Source organism: Leuresthes tenuis, unplaced genomic scaffold (genome assembly GCF_036924035.1).
Source record: "Leuresthes tenuis unplaced genomic scaffold, fLeuTen1.0.hap1 SCAF_8, whole genome shotgun sequence".
Classification (NCBI taxonomy): domain Eukaryota; kingdom Metazoa; phylum Chordata; class Actinopteri; order Atheriniformes; family Atherinopsidae; genus Leuresthes; species Leuresthes tenuis.
Window position 1 is genome coordinate 3,185,676 of NW_027325362.1, and position 19,041 is coordinate 3,204,716.

At 43.9% G+C, this 19,041-nt stretch overlaps 2 protein-coding genes across 2 annotated transcripts in view; one reads left to right on the plus strand and one right to left on the minus strand.

Moving 5' to 3' along the window:
* Positions 1-19,041, plus strand: part of LOC140312732 (NLR family CARD domain-containing protein 3-like) — a 329,873-nt gene that overhangs the window by 169,298 nt on the left and 141,534 nt on the right. The window lies entirely within an intron of this gene.
* Positions 1-19,041, minus strand: part of LOC140312736 (protein kinase C epsilon type-like) — an 85,815-nt gene that overhangs the window by 35,104 nt on the left and 31,670 nt on the right. The window contains exons 2-10 of the mRNA XM_072390527.1: positions 16,217-16,280; positions 10,148-10,316; positions 9,189-9,223; positions 8,161-8,249; positions 7,679-7,811; positions 7,264-7,406; positions 7,079-7,175; positions 6,730-6,998; positions 6,480-6,653 (exon numbers count right to left, since the gene is read on the minus strand). Coding sequence (XP_072246628.1) covers positions 6,480-6,653; positions 6,730-6,998; positions 7,079-7,175; positions 7,264-7,406; positions 7,679-7,811; positions 8,161-8,249; positions 9,189-9,223; positions 10,148-10,316; positions 16,217-16,280 — 1,173 coding nt within the window. The remainder of the gene's footprint in view (positions 1-6,479; positions 6,654-6,729; positions 6,999-7,078; positions 7,176-7,263; positions 7,407-7,678; positions 7,812-8,160; positions 8,250-9,188; positions 9,224-10,147; positions 10,317-16,216; positions 16,281-19,041) is intronic.

Sequence of the window (19,041 nt, forward strand, 5' to 3'; positions counted from 1 at the left end):
GCAGGAGCAGAAGACACAGGATGCAGGGATGAGGAATATAATGTTAAGGGACGGATGGAAACCTTTGCTACCATTCTGTTCTACTGTAAGAACAATTTGGGATTGAAAAAGTTGCACTTTTTACACTTAATGACATTCTACAGTCATGTGAAAGAGGAGAGTAAACCCTCTTTAAGTGCCCAGGTTTTAGTTCTCAAACAGAGAAAAATCATCTGGTCTTCACCAGGTTTTAAAACGAGGGAAACAGTTCAGTTTCTCACCTTGGGGTGAACTTGCTGGGAAGTCCACTCCTGGGCAGATTGACAGCTGTCCTGAATGTTTTCCACCTGTGAATAATCTTTCTCTCTGTAGAAGGATGACTCCAAACAGGTTGGAAATGGCATCATAACCCTTCCCAGATTGATGGGAAACTAATAAGGGTGCACCGATTAGTCGACGTTGTCGACAGAAATCGATAACACAATTGGTCGCCGACGTATTTAATTGTCGGTTACGTCATCATACGTCTTTTTCACGCTGTCGAGCTGAACATAATTTTTCGTAAGGAGTGAGTCATCTCATTCCTACCTATCTCTGCACTTTACAGTAAATAATAGCGGGAGATGACCTGTAGAAACACTATGAAATAGCTGCAGCTAAAATATCGTCCTCTACTCCAGAAGTGTCCAGGGTCTGGGAGCATTTCACCCAGAAAAACATAGATTACCTGCAGGTTTTGTAAAGCCGACCTGAGTATCACGGGAACACGTCTGTCAGGCATGAACATGTGAAGAGGAAGCAGGTTAGAGCTCTGGTAAGATATTTAGCTTGTTAGCATAGCCTGCTAGCAAAAAATAATGGGCGTTGTCGTGGATTTTAACATTAAAGTGCAACTTGTATCATTCAACTTCACAGTCCAAAGTTACAACCAGCTGTATTATTTTACACTTTTTGGTATTGATTTGACTTTTGGTATATTACAGCCGCACTCTTCTTAGCATTTTCAGTCAATGTTAATGTTAAAAGTCAAGATAAAATATCGCATCGCATCGTGAGATTAGTGCATCGCTGCAGCCCGAGCTGGCATGCTGTCTTGTTCCAAACTTGATTTAAGTGACCAGAGGAGTTTAAAGTTAAAGTTCGTGTGAGCAGTCATGCGTAGACCCAAAATATTTCTATAAAATGCCTCGTGGCAATAGATTATAGAACCTGAATTATTTTCTCCTTTAACACATAAATATGGTGTGTTAATAAGTATTAAAACTTAGAGACTTCTCTAAAAAAGTAGTAATTTTTCCATCCAAAAGTGATTCGAATCATGTGTGTTTCCATCAAAACTACAGACTTTGGTGAAAACATCGAACTCACGCGAGTTTTCCGCAGGTTGGCATGACAACCAGCCTGTAAACGTTTTACCGGCTTCCCGACCAGTTGTATCACCATGGAGAGAGGAATCGGGCACGTGGTATTGGAGCGGTCAGCTCAGTTAGTCCTGGCGATTAGAGGGGCTGTCATGAGGAGAAGAAGGAAGCACCTGTTGCCTACTTCTCCTGAGGCCAAGCAACAAAGTGAGCTTTCATCAGCGACGATTCATGTCAAATGATTATTAAATCGTATCGAATCGTATAAAATCGCGTCGATCGTATCATATCATGAGATTAGTGCATCGCTACAGCCCGAGCTGGCATGCTGTCTTGTTCCAAACTTGATTCGAGTGACCAGAGGAGTTTAGTATTTGAACTTTATGAGTTTATTCTTTAAATCAACGACTCTATTCCTCAGTGACTTCAGTTCTGTTCGACATGTGCTTCATCCTGAGTCTGTCTTTCTCTCTCTGAGTCCATCAGTCTCTCTCAGCGGATGAGAACAAAGCTTCATTGATGTACCTGGCTGGTTTCTGGCCGTCTCTGCTTCCTCTGATGTTCACCAATTACAGTTCATTATAAAACACTCGCTTTCAGCCTTTACTTCCCTCCTTTTTATCTGCTTTTCTTGATTTAGTTAAAAAATACCAGCTGACACATTATTTTCACCGTTGAAAATAAGTTTTCCCTGTTTTTCTTTCCCATCATCATCATCATCCTCGTCCTCCTCTCCTCCCTGTTTGCATTTTCTTCACTTCTTCACTCGGCCTCAGTGTGTGGAGCAGAATGAGGCCCGGTGTAACTGTTGTATAATGTTATTTACATTTCTCTGCGGTAATTAGGCCGATAGGGGAACAACCGCGATCCCACAGTCGATTAAGAAGAATGAGAGGGAGGAGGAACATGGAGGGAGGGGAGAGTGTAGGTAGGACATAGTTCACAGAAAGTACAAAGACTCTTTTAACAGAGTGATGTCATTGGGCAAAAATGGCTTCCTCAAAGGAGAAGGTAGACGAAAAAAAACAGCTTATTTTACATGATAATATGAATAAACTAAACTAGACCTTTTACAATATCCATTTGTATTTGTTTCCTCATGAACCTTTACGGCATGTTCCCCCCCCCCACACACACACCTTTAAAGTAACAGCTGCCTTCAAGCTGTTAGCAGCATAAATGTGTGAAGGAACATGTCTGAACACAGAGCTGTGCACTAAAGGCCTGCCGCTACGCCACACTGGAAGGCCTCACATGCAGGAGAAGGAAGGAGGAGGACAGGTGGTGGAACGTCTCAGACGTTATATTTCAGTAACTCTGCATATGCTACTTAGCATTGGCAGGATGGGTTTTGTTATATTCAGAGCTCGATGTTTGGGGGGACTTTTTACTTCATTGTTTCCATCTCTGAGTAGAAGTCAGAGAGCACAGCAGAGTCAAGCTGAGTCCTCATGTTAGTGAAGGATGCTGCTGGAAAGTTGGAAAACAAAAACCTTTTCTATGTCACCCCCATTATTCAGTTTAAAGAGCATCAAACGGTGGGATCTTTAAAACCAAACCCAGTGTTTTCCTCTCATCCTGGGAGCTGCGTCTCCCCAAATAACCTCCTGTTATCACCGTGAGTGAAAACCAGTTGGAAAAAGATGACCCTTTTCTGAAGGTTTGGTCAGGAGTTGAAAACCATGCAGGTGGAGGAGGTGTCACACACAGGTGGTGCTCTGGTTAATCTGAACTAACCACTGGAAAGATTTCTCTCACATACAGCTGAGCTTGTTGTCTTACTATGAGATGTACTGTGTTTCTATATGTGGGGTTTGGGTTCTTGATGAATGATTCTTGGCTGGAAACAGCTGATCCATCTACTGTTGGCCCAAGCCTCATCAGAAATGGGCTCCATGGAAGGGTGGCTGTCAAGAAGCCGTTCTTAAGGAAGGGAACCAGGGAGAAAAGGCTGAGCTGTGCCAAATGACACAAGAAGTGGACTGAAAATCAGTGGCAACAGGTCTTATGGAGGGATGAATCCTCCCCAGAGCCCGGACCTCAACATTATTGAAGCAGTGTGGGATCATCTGACAGAGAACGGAACAAAAGGCAGCCCACATCCAAAGAAGAGCTTTGGGATGTCCTTCAAGAAGCCTGGAGAACTATTCCTGAAGACTCCTTAAAGAAATGACAGAAAGCTTGTCTCAGAGGGTTCAGGCTGTGTTGGAGGATAAAGGAGCTCAGACCAGAGATTCACTTTAAAGCTTGTTGAAATACACAAACTGTTTAGCCTTAAACGCTGCATTTATGTTTGCAGCTTTCAGTAAAGCGCTGCACCTATTTCCTGTTTTCCTGAACATAAGGAAATGAGGGTTAGCTCAAGGACAGTTCTGTTCCACCTTAAATGAATTTCCTTCTTTCCTAATCAAGTTTTATGAGAATTTCTGTTTTTCATTTACATTGTAACACACCAATAAACTTCAAATCCAAACCTCAAATATCCAGCGGTGTGTCAGTGTTCTGGAAAGCACAACAACTATATTGCATTATATGTAATATAATACAAGCAGAAAAAAGTGTGAGCAGCACAATCAGCCGCTGGCACGACTGCATACGGCTCAGTGGGTTGGACCCCCAGTACTGAACAGGTGGCTGTGAAGCTCTTTGTGTGGCTGTATGTACAGCATGTATATGTGGGTTTGTTTATTGTACCAACATCAAACCCATAACATCAAGTATGTGCTGGACGGGAGGCTGAGGGGAAATCAGGGAGGTCAGGGGGGAGTCAGGTGATGAAAAAGGCTTAGCACAACATATGGAATACACATCAGGTCCCTGATAAGGATCACAGCAGTTATATAAGAGCCAGAGACCCTTTGTTTCATCCAAGAACACGGTGGCAATCACCCCTGACAGCCTGCGTGTGTCAGACAGGCTGATGGAAAAAATAAGGACAAAAATAAATGCAAACGACAGGAAGAAAGCACAATATTCACAAATACTGGCACCCTGACCCAGGAATAACTAAAATGAACAGGGGACGCCACTGTGAGACTCAAACTTCCCAGAAAATAAACAAATCATCTCCAAATACACCAAAGCACGTCTTATTCTACTCATTTCTTCTTCTCTGCTCACAAGGAGGACAACAGAAGAAGAAAACTCGATGGAAGTTGATACAGAGAGGCTAGAAAACAAGGTTTCCCAAAGGAGGAGACATATTCTGCCAAGTCTTAATGAAATCTCTGGGGTTCATTCAGATCACTAATTTACCCAACATGCATGTTTTTGGATGGCTGGAGGAAGCCAGAGTAACCAGAGTGATGCATGGAGAGGACATGCAAAGGCAGAAAGAACCCAGGAAGCAGGAGTTTGAGTATTGGAGGCTGATGCTAAGAAGTGCTGCCTGCAGAGAATCAAAGAAAACCCCGACAAGAAGTCACCAGTCTGGACATAAGAAACTAAATATGATATAAAAACTGAGAGTCTTTAAAGAGCTGAGTCAACCTTGAAAGATTCGCTCAGTTTTCTTCAGCCCCACAGGCTGATTACTGCTCAGCTTCTGTGTTGTTGAGTTCTGGCTGATGAAAATCAGCACCTGTGTAGGAAACTCTGTCAGGCTCAAGTTGCACTGAAAGGACTCAATGCAACATGTAACCTGCCCCGAACACACACACTATACAGTAGCCACTATACGTTTCCCGGCAGGAACATACGGTAGACAAAACACACAGAGGTCTGCAGCCCTGTCCCACCCACGGGGGCCTTTGTGTGTCCGTCTGTCAGTCACACTGCCCTCACTGTACAGATGGATAAAACAGGCATCTGATGGAAAGAGTGTGAATGAAGATGGGAAGGCTGAGGCGAAAAGGCAAAACACTTCACTTTAAAAGTGACTCCGAGGATCAAACTGAGGTCAGTTTAACAGTTTCACAGCACCTCCTCAGCAGGTAGAACTATAAATGTGTCGATGCGTGATGAACTCTGGCCCCCAGAACATCCATCCATCCATTTTCTGTACCCGCATGATCCGACTCAGGGCCGTGGGGGGGCTGGAGCCTATCCCAGCTGTCATTGGGTGAGAGGCGGGGTGCACCCTGGACAGGTCGCCAGCCCATGCATGCTCACACTCACACTCATGCTCACTCAACTCCAGAGAAGAGATTCGACAACCAGCGGATTTAAAACAAGGACGGGACACAAAACCTGATCAGAAAATCACTCAAAAAACATTTCTCAGTCCAAGATTAGAAATATTTTTGGTCTTTCTGCCTCTACGGAGCATAATACCGTGAAATAAATCAGGGAGTCCAAAGTCTTTTGAGCCACCTTTGAGCTCTCAGGCAGCACAACAGGACAAAAGCATCATGTCACTATGATCTCTACAGCCTCAGGAGTGCCTTAGAAAACCTGCTGCTGCCTCCAGAAAAGCAACCAGAAAGTGTGTTACAGTCTTTATGTGTCATCCTTTCCCAAGAGGTACAGCAGCGTGGCTTCATGCACACAGAGACTGGCCTGCCTGCAGTCCACATCTGTCTCCTGCTGCAGATGTTGGAGCATCATGAAGAGGAGAACCAGACAACAACAACCAGGGACTGCTGAGCAGCTGGAATCTGGGATTCAGCAGGAATGGACTCAGATTCCTCTGAAAAACTGCAACAATCAGTGTCCTCAGTTCCCAAAGCTTTAAAAAGAGTCATTAAACTCTCTGGAACAACTTTTTCCGTTGCTTTTCCTTTTACTTTTAAACAGGGATCCAACCAAAAATGAACGAAGCACAGATTTAGGTTGTTGTTGCACCTGAAATTGAGGTGTATGCGTTCGATGATGTCACAGACAGCTGTTTAGGCTCCTCAGGTTGCATGTTTAACTGTGAATATGTAATGAACCAAAACATTCTGCAGATCTCAGGTCAAAGCCTTCATGGGACCACAAGCTGGGATAAGTTCAATCAAACAAGGTTTTTTTTTACCTGTTTATTGCTTCTTCAGAGAGAAGAAGAACGTTTCAGGAGAAAAAACTAAAACACAAACTAACTTTAGGTTTTATGCTTGTGAGACCAGAAGGTTTCTAAACTGGAAGTCATAGATTGAAACTTGGTGCGCTGCTGCCCTCTGCTGGTGCCCCGTATGCCTGCACGTGTGTGTGTTCTCCTACTTTTGTCTGGAAGCAGCAGAAGAGCTGCGTCAGGTAGGGGTGCCTCCTGGCCAGGGCCAGGATCCTCTTCTCGGTCATGGTGCAGTCCACGTCATCGTCCTGCAGGATCACGTCTTTCTTCAGCACTTTGACGGCGTAAACCTCGTCGCTGCCTTTCATCTCCGCCAGCATCACCTGGTAACGTCACACACGACAGTCAGAAACAGTAGGAAACTCTCACATTACTTCCAGCGTGAAGCCATGCTCCCACCTTTCCAAAGCTTCCTTTTCCCAGAACTTTAATGAACAGAAAGTCATGGAGGTCCATCCTCTTCATCTCTGGAGTGCTGTGACCTTTGACTTCCCCGTTCTCCTTGCTTCCGTCTCCCTTCCCCCCGACACTGTTTTCTCCTCCTCCTCCGCGGGTGTCACCGGTCACCGTCAGGACGGAGGAAGGCGAGGAGAGAGGATGTGTTTTGTGCTCCTCTCCGCGGTGGTCAAACGACAGAGCTTTACGGATGTTCTCCAGCTCCTTCACATCTGCAGAACACACAAAGATCAGTTGAGCTGCGCTGGGTTTGCAGCTCAGAGTTCGTGTGAATGGTCTGAACTCTGCCCACCTTGGTCACACGGGGAGGTGGGGGCAGACTTTGAGCGATCGTCCTCTGTCTGAGGGATCCCTGATAAGGGCTGCTGAGGATCCTGAGCCTGATGGAGCTGATAAAGACAATAAGCCACCTTCATCCAGAGGGTTCACATGTCCATGGCAGCTGAGATTTGTCAAACAGAATCTGGAAATACAGACCTTTTTCCGTCTCTGGGCACTGTTGGAGATCTTGTCTGGTGTGACTCCGAGGTCTGAGAGGACTTTGGCGATCCCTCTGGCGTCCACGCCACAGTTCGGGGCAACGTTGCTCTCACAGCGCCGGTGAACATTTACTTTACACACTGAGACAAAACACACGGGCGAAAAGTGCAGGTTACCAGGCACCAAGTCCAGAAAAGACAACATCTAAAAGTTAGAATAAATCTTCGTCTTTCCTGCTGTTAACTCAGTGTTTCCCTGCATGTTTTTGATGTTTCCCTCCTTCACCACACCTGATTCAAATGATCAGCTCGTCATCAAGCTCTGCAGGGGCCTGAGAAGGAGCCATTCATTTGAATCCGGTGTGGAGGAGGAGGGAAACATGGAAAACGTGAAGGATGATGGGAGAGCGTACCTTTACACTGGAGTCCCTGCCGCAGCAGACCCCACAGCAGAGACCCACAGTGGTCGCAGAAGGTGAGGACTTTAAAGTTGTGGATGCTGAACTTGTGCGGGACGTTGACGCTGAACCTCTGAGACCCGACCGGCTGTAAGAAACACCGACAGACGGTGAGACAAACCTGCAGCAGCCTGGCTGGAAAAGTGTGGACCGTTTGTTTGAATGTTTGTTTCATGCATTGACATTTAAAGGCTGGAATGTGAATCTGAAAGCCTGAGAGAAAAGGAAAGACATGCAGTAAAAAAAGCCTCCATCCAAAACCAACTGGACCGCCCGTGAGTCCCTTTAAACAAAGATTTTATGCCCGAGATGTTCAGGAAGTTGGGCCCGGACGACATCGGCTTGCTCTTTCAAGCCGGAGCCATGAACCTGATTGCTTCCATTTGCAGAGAATTCCTGCGAGACGTTAAAAATAAAAGAGTAGCAGCAGTTCGCACCTCCCCGACTGCGTCATCCTGCTTCTTCATGCCTGCACACTTTGTAATGATGAGCTCATGGCAGCGCTTATGGACCACACAGGTACACACTGCGAGACAAACACACACAAGCACTGTAATCACCATTTAATGGGTAAACAGACATCAATTAGGTCAATAAATAAACTTCTAAAGAGTTGAAACAGTCAAATAAATGTTTTTATGTGACAGCTTTTATTTAGGATCTTTATTTAAAGATCTTACATTTACAGAACAGGGCGTCGTTATCTGAGTGAGTCGAACAAAGCTGCAGCAGGCTGGTGAAAGACTTGATGAGCTCTGCTGCTGCTTTCTGAGCTGCTTTCTGAGCTGCTGTGTCACATGTTCACACGGATATGGGTGCTTATTTAGGCCTTTTCTTCTGAAATCTCCGTCCAGAGGTGAGATTTTTACATTTTAAGTGTGTAAATCTGACTAACAGACCTTTGAACACGCTTGCATATATGTATAAACTGCACATACAGCCCCAGAAACCACAGGTTTGGGAAAAGATTTACTCCTGAAGGAGGTGATTCAGCTGCATGTTGAGAAGAAGACATGTAATGAGAGAAAAGTCGCACGCTGAACCATTTAGCAGCGAGGTGTGGGCCCGGTAATCTGGTGCATAATGAGGATTGGACTGAAATTCCTTTGCTGCTTGATTTTGAACAAACGGCTCTTTCTAGGAAACAGAAGCACTTTCATTTACTGGATTTCCAGTGATGGAGAGAGAGAAGAACCTGCAGTTTGGTGCAGCTTTTGGAGCCATTTGTGTCAGTTAATTGTTCAATTTATTTCTTATCAGCTGAAAATCAGGACCCACAGAATTACAAACTGTACATCTATAGAAATAAAAACAGCAAGGCATAGATGCCTGGTTAAATAAACGGGAATAGAAGCTGTACTTTTCCATGTTCACCACTGAGTCCAATTCATTTGATAAATCATTGATCTGGAAATGATTAAAAAGTGAAACATCTCACAAATACTGCTGAAAACAACAACATTACCTTGACACTGGTAGCCCTGCTTCCCTAAAACGCCCCTGCAGAGAGAGACAAAAAGACGTGAGACAAACGTAGCACTTAAAGAGAGTTGAGCTGTGATAAAAACACGTTTAGTTGATGCTGTTTGTTTCTGTGTCAGGAAGAAGGAGATTTATTGATAAAAACAGGCGGTTATAGGCCAGTTCCACCTGGCACCACCACCTTTAATTTGATTATCTCCGTTCTTGGGAGCTGATTCTAATCTACAAATGTTAAACAACACCTGCTTTTTGTTGCTTTACATCATAAAAAAACAAAAAAAAGCCAGTTTTATAGTGGTTCCTTAAAAGCGTGACAGCTGAGCCACATAAAAATGAACTAACATGTTTCAGTTGCTTTTTATTAATCCGCCTCACAGAGCCTGAACTCAGAGACTCGAACAGAGTTTCAGATCCTGATTACACATCAAGAGCTAAGAGTGGAGCTCAGAGTAGAGCTAAGAGTGGAGCTCAGAGTGGAGCTCTGTAGAGCTCAGAGTGGAGCTCTGTAGAGCTCAGAGTGGAGCTCTGTAGAGCTCAGGGTGGAGCTCAGAGTGGATGGATCTGGGTTAAAACAGGAACTCAGGCAACACGTTTAAAAGATGCAAAAAACCTGGTAAAAAACTGTAAAACTCGTGTTCACAGGCAGCCGGTCGCTGACACAGCATTCATTCACCACATTTATCAGGTGGTGCATGAATCACTGCAGGTTACACCTCCTTTAATATGACCGCACTACCACCACAGCTCTGCAGGAATTCTGTATGAAACGAGTGTTTGTTACATAATAAGGTCATTTGGAAGCTAACCTTCTTGCTGAAAGTGTCTGAATTGGTCTCAGAGAATTTAAATCTCCCAGCTCTGCACAAAGCTCTCCTGAATGCAACGCAGCGTGTGAGCTGCGTTCACTTGGTGTTTTTAAGTGTGGGCGTGTGCATTTCCCACCAGATGAAGTCCCTGCAGTGGGAGCAGTAGGTGGGCTGTCTCAGGTAGGTGGCCATGAACTTGTGTCCGTTGACCTGGTGGACCCTCCGGCGGACAGCTCCCTGTCGCTTCCTGGGTCGCATCCGCTGGCGAAAAACTCGCTCCTCATTCTCAGCAGAGCCTGTTGCTGCTGCACAAACACAATAAAAAAAACTGCATATTATTACGATGGAGACGTTAGCATCACCTGCTGGTGTTGCCATATCTTCTCTGAAAAGAATAAACCACTTTACTGCAGACGAGACGAAGTGAAAATCAAAATTCATTCATGATAAAATACACAGTATCCCGGGCTTTTCATCAATGAATCTGGCACTAACAGCAAACCGCCACTAGATGGCGACAGCACTGTTTGGCTGACAGGCTGGACCTTCATCCTTTGGCCTCCTCTTCCTCGCAGCACATCCCAGTGTGAGCCTCAGTCTTCCCCCATCTTTCCGTCTCTTTTTGTTTAATCACTGAAAGGTTTCCCAGTGGAACAACAGGTTTCAATTAGCATCAAACTCTGCATTCACTGCACGCACAGCACCTGAGGGAGGCATCCCAGGAGTGGGAGGAGTCACTTCACAGTGATGGGGAACAGTCGGGGGGGGGGGGAGATGACAGTCTGTGATGCATCAATTTACATTGTGAAAATGGGGCAAATGATGCCAACAATTCAATTTCAGAAAGATGCTTTAATACAGTTATCTCAAGACTTTTCACTCTGAACTGAATCTAATGTTTCAGAGGATTTAGAACATTTCTACCTCATAGAAAACGTTTTGATGATGGATAAGAAGACATCAGGTTCCATCACCAAACACAACTCTGACCCTGTCAGATAGTAGATATGACATCAGAGAACATGTGATGTCATATCTACTTTTAATGCAGCCACATGCTGAGTTCACTTATTTTCAACCTTTCTTCACCCGTGTTATCTGACTGAAATGATAAAGTGCTTTAATATGAAAACTTATGGCCAGTGTAGCCACCTTACAGGAAACTAAAAGGCTTTATAAAACCCGACATATGTCCCAACAGAAAAAGAATTAACAGCCAAAACAAGTTCTCTTAGACTAACAACTCAGACAAAAACAGATTGAAAGCAGTGGCTGAACATCAGTAAACACGCAGCACAATTTTGATTTCACAGAGAATGACTGATTATGACCACATCACCTAAAAACTGTGAGAAACTAGACTCTTTTGAGGCAGAGTTACGTGAAAATGGGGTGTCGATGAGGCCATGAGACTAAAGCAAATCCCTGATTCATGGGTAAAGACACCATGAGTTCAGGTCTGCTCAGACATAATAAAAATATCATTTTTTATGCCACGCCGGCGCTCCGATGCCTCTGTGAGGTCAAAGCAGAAACTTATAAATTCAAGCTCCCAGAAGGATGAACTCGTCCAGCAACTGTTCTTCTGCATGAACGTAACGTTACTCTTTGAGCCTCCAGGTCTGTGTGCACATTCCTTCCTCCCTGTCATGCTCTGCCAGTCTTCAATCTTGCTCTTTCAGCCCCTTCGGTGTATGCCATCGTCATCACCTAGCAACTGACAACCGCTGCCTAGCAACAGTGTTAGGGGTAGCTCTGCTTCTTTCTGATGTCCTGATCCCAATCCAAAAAGTTTGAGACTGACAGAAATGATTCAGCTCAGGGAGTGACGCCACAGACCATGGACAGAGTAAGATTTCCACAACACCGAAAGGGTTTTAAACCCTGCTACAAACTCCTGAAACACGGGTTGTTATTACATCTCACAGCTCTATTGAGATGGAAAAAATACGAACAATAAGAGTCATCACCTGCTATATGTGGAGCTACTAACAATGTTGATGGCTTTCACTGTTATTGTAGAAGCTCTTATTGGTTTAGGTACTTTCACTCCGTTCTGGAGGAGCATGAAGCCGACACATTTCCTCCATGACTCTTACTCCTGTGACTGTTGCACATTTTTCATGTAAAGATCTCAAACTTTCCCTTTTTTTGGACAAAATTGTGGATAAGAGATGAGTTTCAACAGAGGAAATATTGTCTTGGCTCTAATTTCACAGTTTAAATGAGCTTACATGCAAATAAAAGCATGATTTTTTCTTTATTACACAGCGTTCTAGCTATTACGGAAGTAAGATTGTACTTAAAATCTGAGTGAGTTTTGGAGATGTTTTATTTCATAACTTCGAACGATATTTCACAAGGATCCAAAATCGATCAACAAAAACTCACGAGTCACCAAAATAAAGATATTCAAACAGTAATAATCTCACTGCTGAGCTTTTAACCCCAGGCAGACCCAGGGCTGTGTGTGCTTAAAAATGAATTGGCTGATTGCAGCTCTCAGCTCTAACTGTACACCCGTGTGTTCTCTGCTATGTAAACACATTTAAGTAATGAGCCATTTCAACAGATCACGCACACGCATGTCCACACGCTAACAAACCACACGGTACTGCAGACAGAATAAGAAGCAGAATATCTCAAGAACGGCTTTTAAAAACAGGGAAAAAAGACTAAAAGCTGGTGACACCTCTTTGTCACTCGGTGCTGACCTCCCTCTGTCACATTCAATGATGTAACTGCTCCATTAGCGAACACTCCACTTTACTAATCAATCCATCACCACCCTCCCCTCCCTCTCTGCCCTCCTCTTCCTCCACATCTCTCCAATACATTATCTGCTGCACACACAGATGACAAAGATTTCTCTCTGGAGCGGTGGAGTAATATCCTGGTTCACCCGACACAATGTGCAACAGTCACTGCTGGTTTTACTTTAAAGAGGCTCAGGCCGTATTTTGTAGCTTTTGTAGAGAGGAAAGGGGGAAGTGAAGTGAACAGAGATAAAAACATGGCTTACGTATGCAGGGTAAAGCTAAGCTATTATCTGCATTAGCTTGTACTGCATATACTAAACACAGAAATGACCATTATTAGGTAGTGATTTAAGCAGTTTAAACAGTAAGCAAAAACTAACATGAACAGCTTTGTGCTTATTAAGCTGATTCTGTGTCTGAATGCGTCTTCTTTACTCAAGCTGGCAGAGCATCTTGAAAGCAATCAGCACAACAGCAGACCTGGATGTCAGAGTTGATGAGGAACTGCAGCACTGCATTTATCTATATATTAATCATGGTTATCATAATAAAGCATTTTTTTTACAGCACTTTTCTCCATGTCACAAGGTGCTTTCCAAGAAGGGATGAGGGAAGTTAGGTGAGATGGAGTTTCATAAGTTTACAGTAACCAAACAAAAGGCCTTTTCACTCGTGCCTTTATGGCCAGGAATGGTGCATCTGTTTGTGCATCAGTGTCACGTCTGAAAGTACAGAAGCAGCCTGTGGGTAGAAGCTGATTCACCGCTGATACACCTCCAGGGAGGCAGTAACAGAGGCATAATGGGCTATGTGCATAAGGGCAAGCTGGGACGCCATCGTCACTTAACCTCTTTGGCATGCGAGTGGCAGGCCCACAAGTACGTTTTATTTCCTCTAATAACCCCTGAACATTATTTAAAAGTAGCACACCTGAGTACAGCAAGCAGTGAGTTCCACAATATGAGGCCTCGAGCTCCTTTTGTTTGAAATAGTTAGCTGGGAATAGTTAAAAGGGAAGTATCTGCGGTTCGAAAGGGTCAGGAGTACAAATCAGGGTCATTAAAGGCTTCGGAAGTGAGGCAAGATTTCAAAAATCAATAAAAAGATCTAAGAGGAAACCATTAAAGGAAGGAGAGTACAGATGTGTTTGTGCTTTTTAGCTCCTCTAAAGATTTTACCGGGAATGTTTGGAATAAACTGGAGACAGAGAAAGTGTGGAGAACTACAGGTTGTCAAGAGGAGAAATGACACAAACATGCAAAACTCAGCATGCACCATCCCTGCAAAACTCAGCATGCACCATCCCAGCAAAACTCAGCATGCACCATCCCAGCAAAACTCAGCATGCACCATCCCAGCCCCCGAAGTGAGTGTGATGTGTTGGGAGCGGAGTGGGTCTTCATCCACTGCCCAGTCAAAAGCAAAGGCCTGCAGAGTCAGACAGGCCCAGGTGGTGGTGGTAGAAACCCGTCTGCCTCGAAAAACTCTGCAACTAAGTCTCAGTCAAAGCAACGGAGGGTGAGAGGCCAGAGCCACAAGCAGCAGGCAGGGCAGAAGAGATCACCAGTGGGATGCATCCAGTGTCCCACAAGCAATTATTGCTTCAGCTCTGATATCAAAGGTTCATATTTCCTTTTCATGAAGCAATTAACTTACGTCCGTCCATTAAATCTTTACTAAAAGATAAATAGTGAAAATGATGTGTTACAGATTTGTGGTCATTAATAACCACTTTTTATTTCTAAATTGTATTATGAAGCTCTTCCTCAGAAATAGTTCCGCAAATTTCCCATAAATTAAAACAAATAAAACTCCATAACACATTAAGACGATGGATAAACAGATCAGAAAGGACGTGGTTGATGAGGAGGATGAACTGAAAGCTTTATAAATAAGCTGTGTACAGTTTTCTCTTCTCCCCTCACTACTTGTAAACCTTGTAAAGGTTTAATATCTACAACTCTGATCCTGTTTTCATAGTTTTAACATTTTCACTGTGAAAATAAAGTGTAAATACCAAAAAGGATTCATGGTGTGTGAGTTTCCTTTAAGCCTGTTCAGTCACATTTTGTGCAGAGCGACTTTGATTAAAAGTCGAAGATCACCTCCGACATCTGCCTCATTTTCTATCCGGTAGTTTTTACCAAAGACTCCCAAATACAGCAACACACGGCTGCCACTCCCCTTCAGGCTTTCTTAAACTGTGCCGATGTATGTCTGCTGAATCCCCTGAAAGACATCCCCACCATGAGAATGTGAACTGCACAACTTATCAATGTAATTAACTTTTGCAGCATAGGTTTGTGCTTTCACATCTAAGCAGTTTGCCCTGAAGCGCTGTTCATTTGAGCTGATCTGAGATCGGTCTTAAGCAGACATTTTCACACTCATGCAAGCCGTGCAACACAAAAAGACACGATCACATCCCCAGACCTCTCAGCAGCAATGTTAGTAAGAAGTCAATGTTCAAAATTGAGGTTACACTTCGCTGGAATTGATGTTGCGTTTAATCTGTAGACAATCTAACAAACTTGCACCATCATCCGCGGTGCAGAAACACAGAAATGATGATGCAGAAATGATCAGAGCGTTATCTAAACAGTAAATATTACAAGTGCACCTCCATAATGTCATGAGCGTACGAGCAGATGAAGCTCCCAACTTCTAATGCAAAGTCTGATAACAGATGCGGTTATTCTAAGTGGTTATATTGTCAGAATTAGGCAAGGCAAGTTTATTTTATAGCACAATTCAACAACAAGGTGATTCAAAGTGCTTCACAGAGACATTAAAACAGAAGAAATAAAAAGCATGATTTAAAATTAAAACAAAAGAAGGAAATAAGAACAATAGATAAAATCAGAAAAAATTATATATATGAAAGATAAAATCAGGAGTTAAAACATGATTCCGTTTTGAAACTCAAGCTTATTCAAAAGCAGCTGAAAATAGATGGAACTGGACTTAAATACTGAGAGTTTCAGCTGATCTGAGGCTTTCTGGGAGTTTGTTCCAGACATGTGGAGCATAGAAGCTGAATGCAGCTTCTCCAGGTCTGGTTCTGACTCTGGGAACTGATAAAGAACCGGATCCAGATGACCTGAGGGGTCTGGGAGGTTCATAGTGGGTCAGGAGGTCACTGATGTATTTTGGTCCATTCAGAGCTTTATAGACCAGCATCAGAACTTTAAAGTCTCTCCTCTGATGGAATTAAGAAGAATTCACTTGGCAGCACTCGTGTTTAAAGCCACAATGACTCAAGACATAAACAACAAAAGTCTGTTTCCTCTTAATGACTTCATCAGCAGATCGTTCAGCGTTAGAATGAAAGCCCGGACTAATACTCAGCAGCTCTCAGCATGAGACACGCAGACAGAAAGTGATGGATCTGTGTTACATAGATTTTATCTGGCTTGAGTCGAGCCTCACCTTCAACATAGTCTTACCTTCACTGGAAGATCCTGATAGGTCAATAACAACATAGACTTTCCCCTCTGGCTCCAGATCAATCTGCACACACAGAGGAAAACAGAAAACAAAGAGGATGAGGGGAGACAGATGGAAGGAGGGAGAGAAAAAGTCCAAATTTAAAATTAAGTTTGTAAATTAAAACAAAGTCGATTTGATTTACACTGCTGCATTGGTTCAGTTTGCTTGGGACCTGATCTGAATTAGTCCCAATGAAGTATAAGTTGAATAGTTCATGTTCCCACAGTAAGAAGCCACCCTTCCATGGAGAGCATTTCTGATGAGGCTTGGGCCAACAGTAGATGGATCGGCTGAAGGTCCAGATGCATCTCTCAGGTCCTGTCAGGTCTTTGCTCAAATTTGTCATTTTTCATAGATGCAACAAAAGAAATGGGAACAAATGACGTGTCTTTGTACCCAAGTTCCCTAAAGGTACAAGTTAAAATGGCGTCTTTGCCAAGTTGTCTTTTATGTGTAGAAAAACAATAGTCTGTGGCTTAGTTTTAGGTTTTTCCTCTTTCTTAAGGACATCACTTTCAGATCCTGTTCATCTGCTGTAAATTGCATTTTAGCATAATTGAAAGTGAGTGAAAAAGCCGTCAATGTCCTTAATAAAACTTTGAAAGTGTCACGTTGTGTGGCGTGCTGAAGGGAGGACCCGATGCAGACATTTTCAAGTAAGTAAAACTTTATTTAAACACAAAAACAACAAAAAGTCGCAGCTTAGCCGGGATACAAAAACCTGACTATGACTGTGGGAGAAACACAAGGACAAACCTGACTTATACATGAATGGCAGTGAGGATCTGGCAATGGCACATGGAAAACTAAATGCTGAGGGGAGGTGATTGGTGAGTGAGTGCAGCTGAGGGAAGAAACAGGTGATGTGGATGAAGCTGATGGCAGAGCAAGAGAAAATATGGCAAAAACTAAAGACTAAACAACTTAAAACTAACAGACGTGACAGAAAGGCCTTCAAAAAGCCTGGAGAACTGCAACTCAAGACCACTTTAAAAGATAAAAAGAAGATGTGGCTCCTCTGGAGCGACATAAAAAGACCTTGAAAGTGTCTCCATATGCTACATAAGTCACCAGCCGTCCACCTGTAACAACTGTGCTCCAAACTTGAGAGGAAACTTTTGATTGTGACATCTTGTTTGGCTGAAATCTCACGCTGTCACTTGCAACACATCAGTAACGTGGCGACATGCAGAAGAAAGAAAGCTGGAGGAAAAAAACTGCTCTGAGGTTTGCGACTTACACAGAAACGGGGTTGACACACATCCTGTCCCACACCCACACAAACACAGACACATAAAGGAGTCTGAATAGGTTTAAAGAGCGAGAAGCATTGGAAAGTGAAGAGAAGTGCGTGTGTCCCTGCAATATCTGATGAAAGAAAGTGGGCATCGGCCGAGGGGTACAGCGAGTTTCTACCAGCAGTACGCACCACCCACCGCGTCCATGATCCCTCGTGCACACACACACACACACACACACACACACACACACACACACACTGTGAGCAGCACAGAGTGAGAACTTGGTGCAGCGAAGGCGAACCGGCGTGGGTTCGGTAATGTACACAGTAAGAGATGGAAAGCAGAGAAAGGCTCAGATGAGGGGGAGGAGGGAGAAAGTTTGTTCCAGCATGAAGATGCAGGCAGGGGAGGCAGGGAGGAGGCAGGGGAGGCAGGGGGGGGGCCGAGCCTGATGACTTTTTGCTGTTAAAAAAAAACATTTTCATTTCCAGTAATAAATGGCACCTTTTCCCAAGCTGTACAGATCTTTATCATCAATCAGGCCAGAACACTGCCAGCATTTTGAGGTTTAACAAGATAATCTCTCTCATCCATCTGCATTTTCTAGTAGAAGGAACGGAAGGAAGGAAGTCGTTGTGGCAGACTGGATAGATGAGGGAGCAGAATATTACCATGAATCTGACAGAAGACGGGGAGCCGTTCTCCCAACACGACTGAATGCATTTAAATAAGAGAACGCCGCTGAAGTTTGGGCTGTTCTGTGTTTCTGTCAGACATGGAAAGAGCCCCTGTGGGTGTGACAGCATTAATGAGGGTTTTATTTCAACTTAAAAGGGTCGTGCTATGAAAAAAACACGTTTTTTGTGTTCTTGAGAGCACGTGTTTGTTTATCTGAAGTCGCTGCCGTCTGAAAAACTCAAACTTGGCACTTTGTTCTGAGCTGCCGACATCTGACAACGTCTCATACAGAGAAACATTCAGATTTTCAGTGGAAAGTTACGTCACCCATCAAGTTCACCCTGACTTCACCTCAGAGACATCTTCCTTCTCTTTGTGTTGCTCACATTAGACCTGCCAGAGCGCCGAGGCCAGCTCTGCATGAGGATCATGTGTTGTCAGCTGCACTGAACAGCATCCATCTCACAACTACACCCAGATCCAGAGGATGTGAGAGCCCAGTGGATAAATGACATAATAAGGGGGAAAGTTCCAGCAAAACACATTTAGCTAGCTAGCTAAGCTAGGTTTTTATTTATTTGTCGCCATTTAACTCTTGGATAATGACGCCGACGTCCAAACTTCCAGGGAATCATCCCTGTTACTTTCTGAAATATCACCATCATCGCTGTTCCATGACTTTGTTCTTGTATAATGGATCATTTCTGGCAGAGCAGTCACATCCTGTAACTGGGACATGCTGCAGCTGTGTGGATAAGAGCTACCACGAGGCTTTCTTCATTCCTGTACTGCTGCACGCCGTTACCTGCGCCTGGTCCTCCCGTCAGTCTCGTCCGCTACATTTTAATAAAGATGCAGATGTC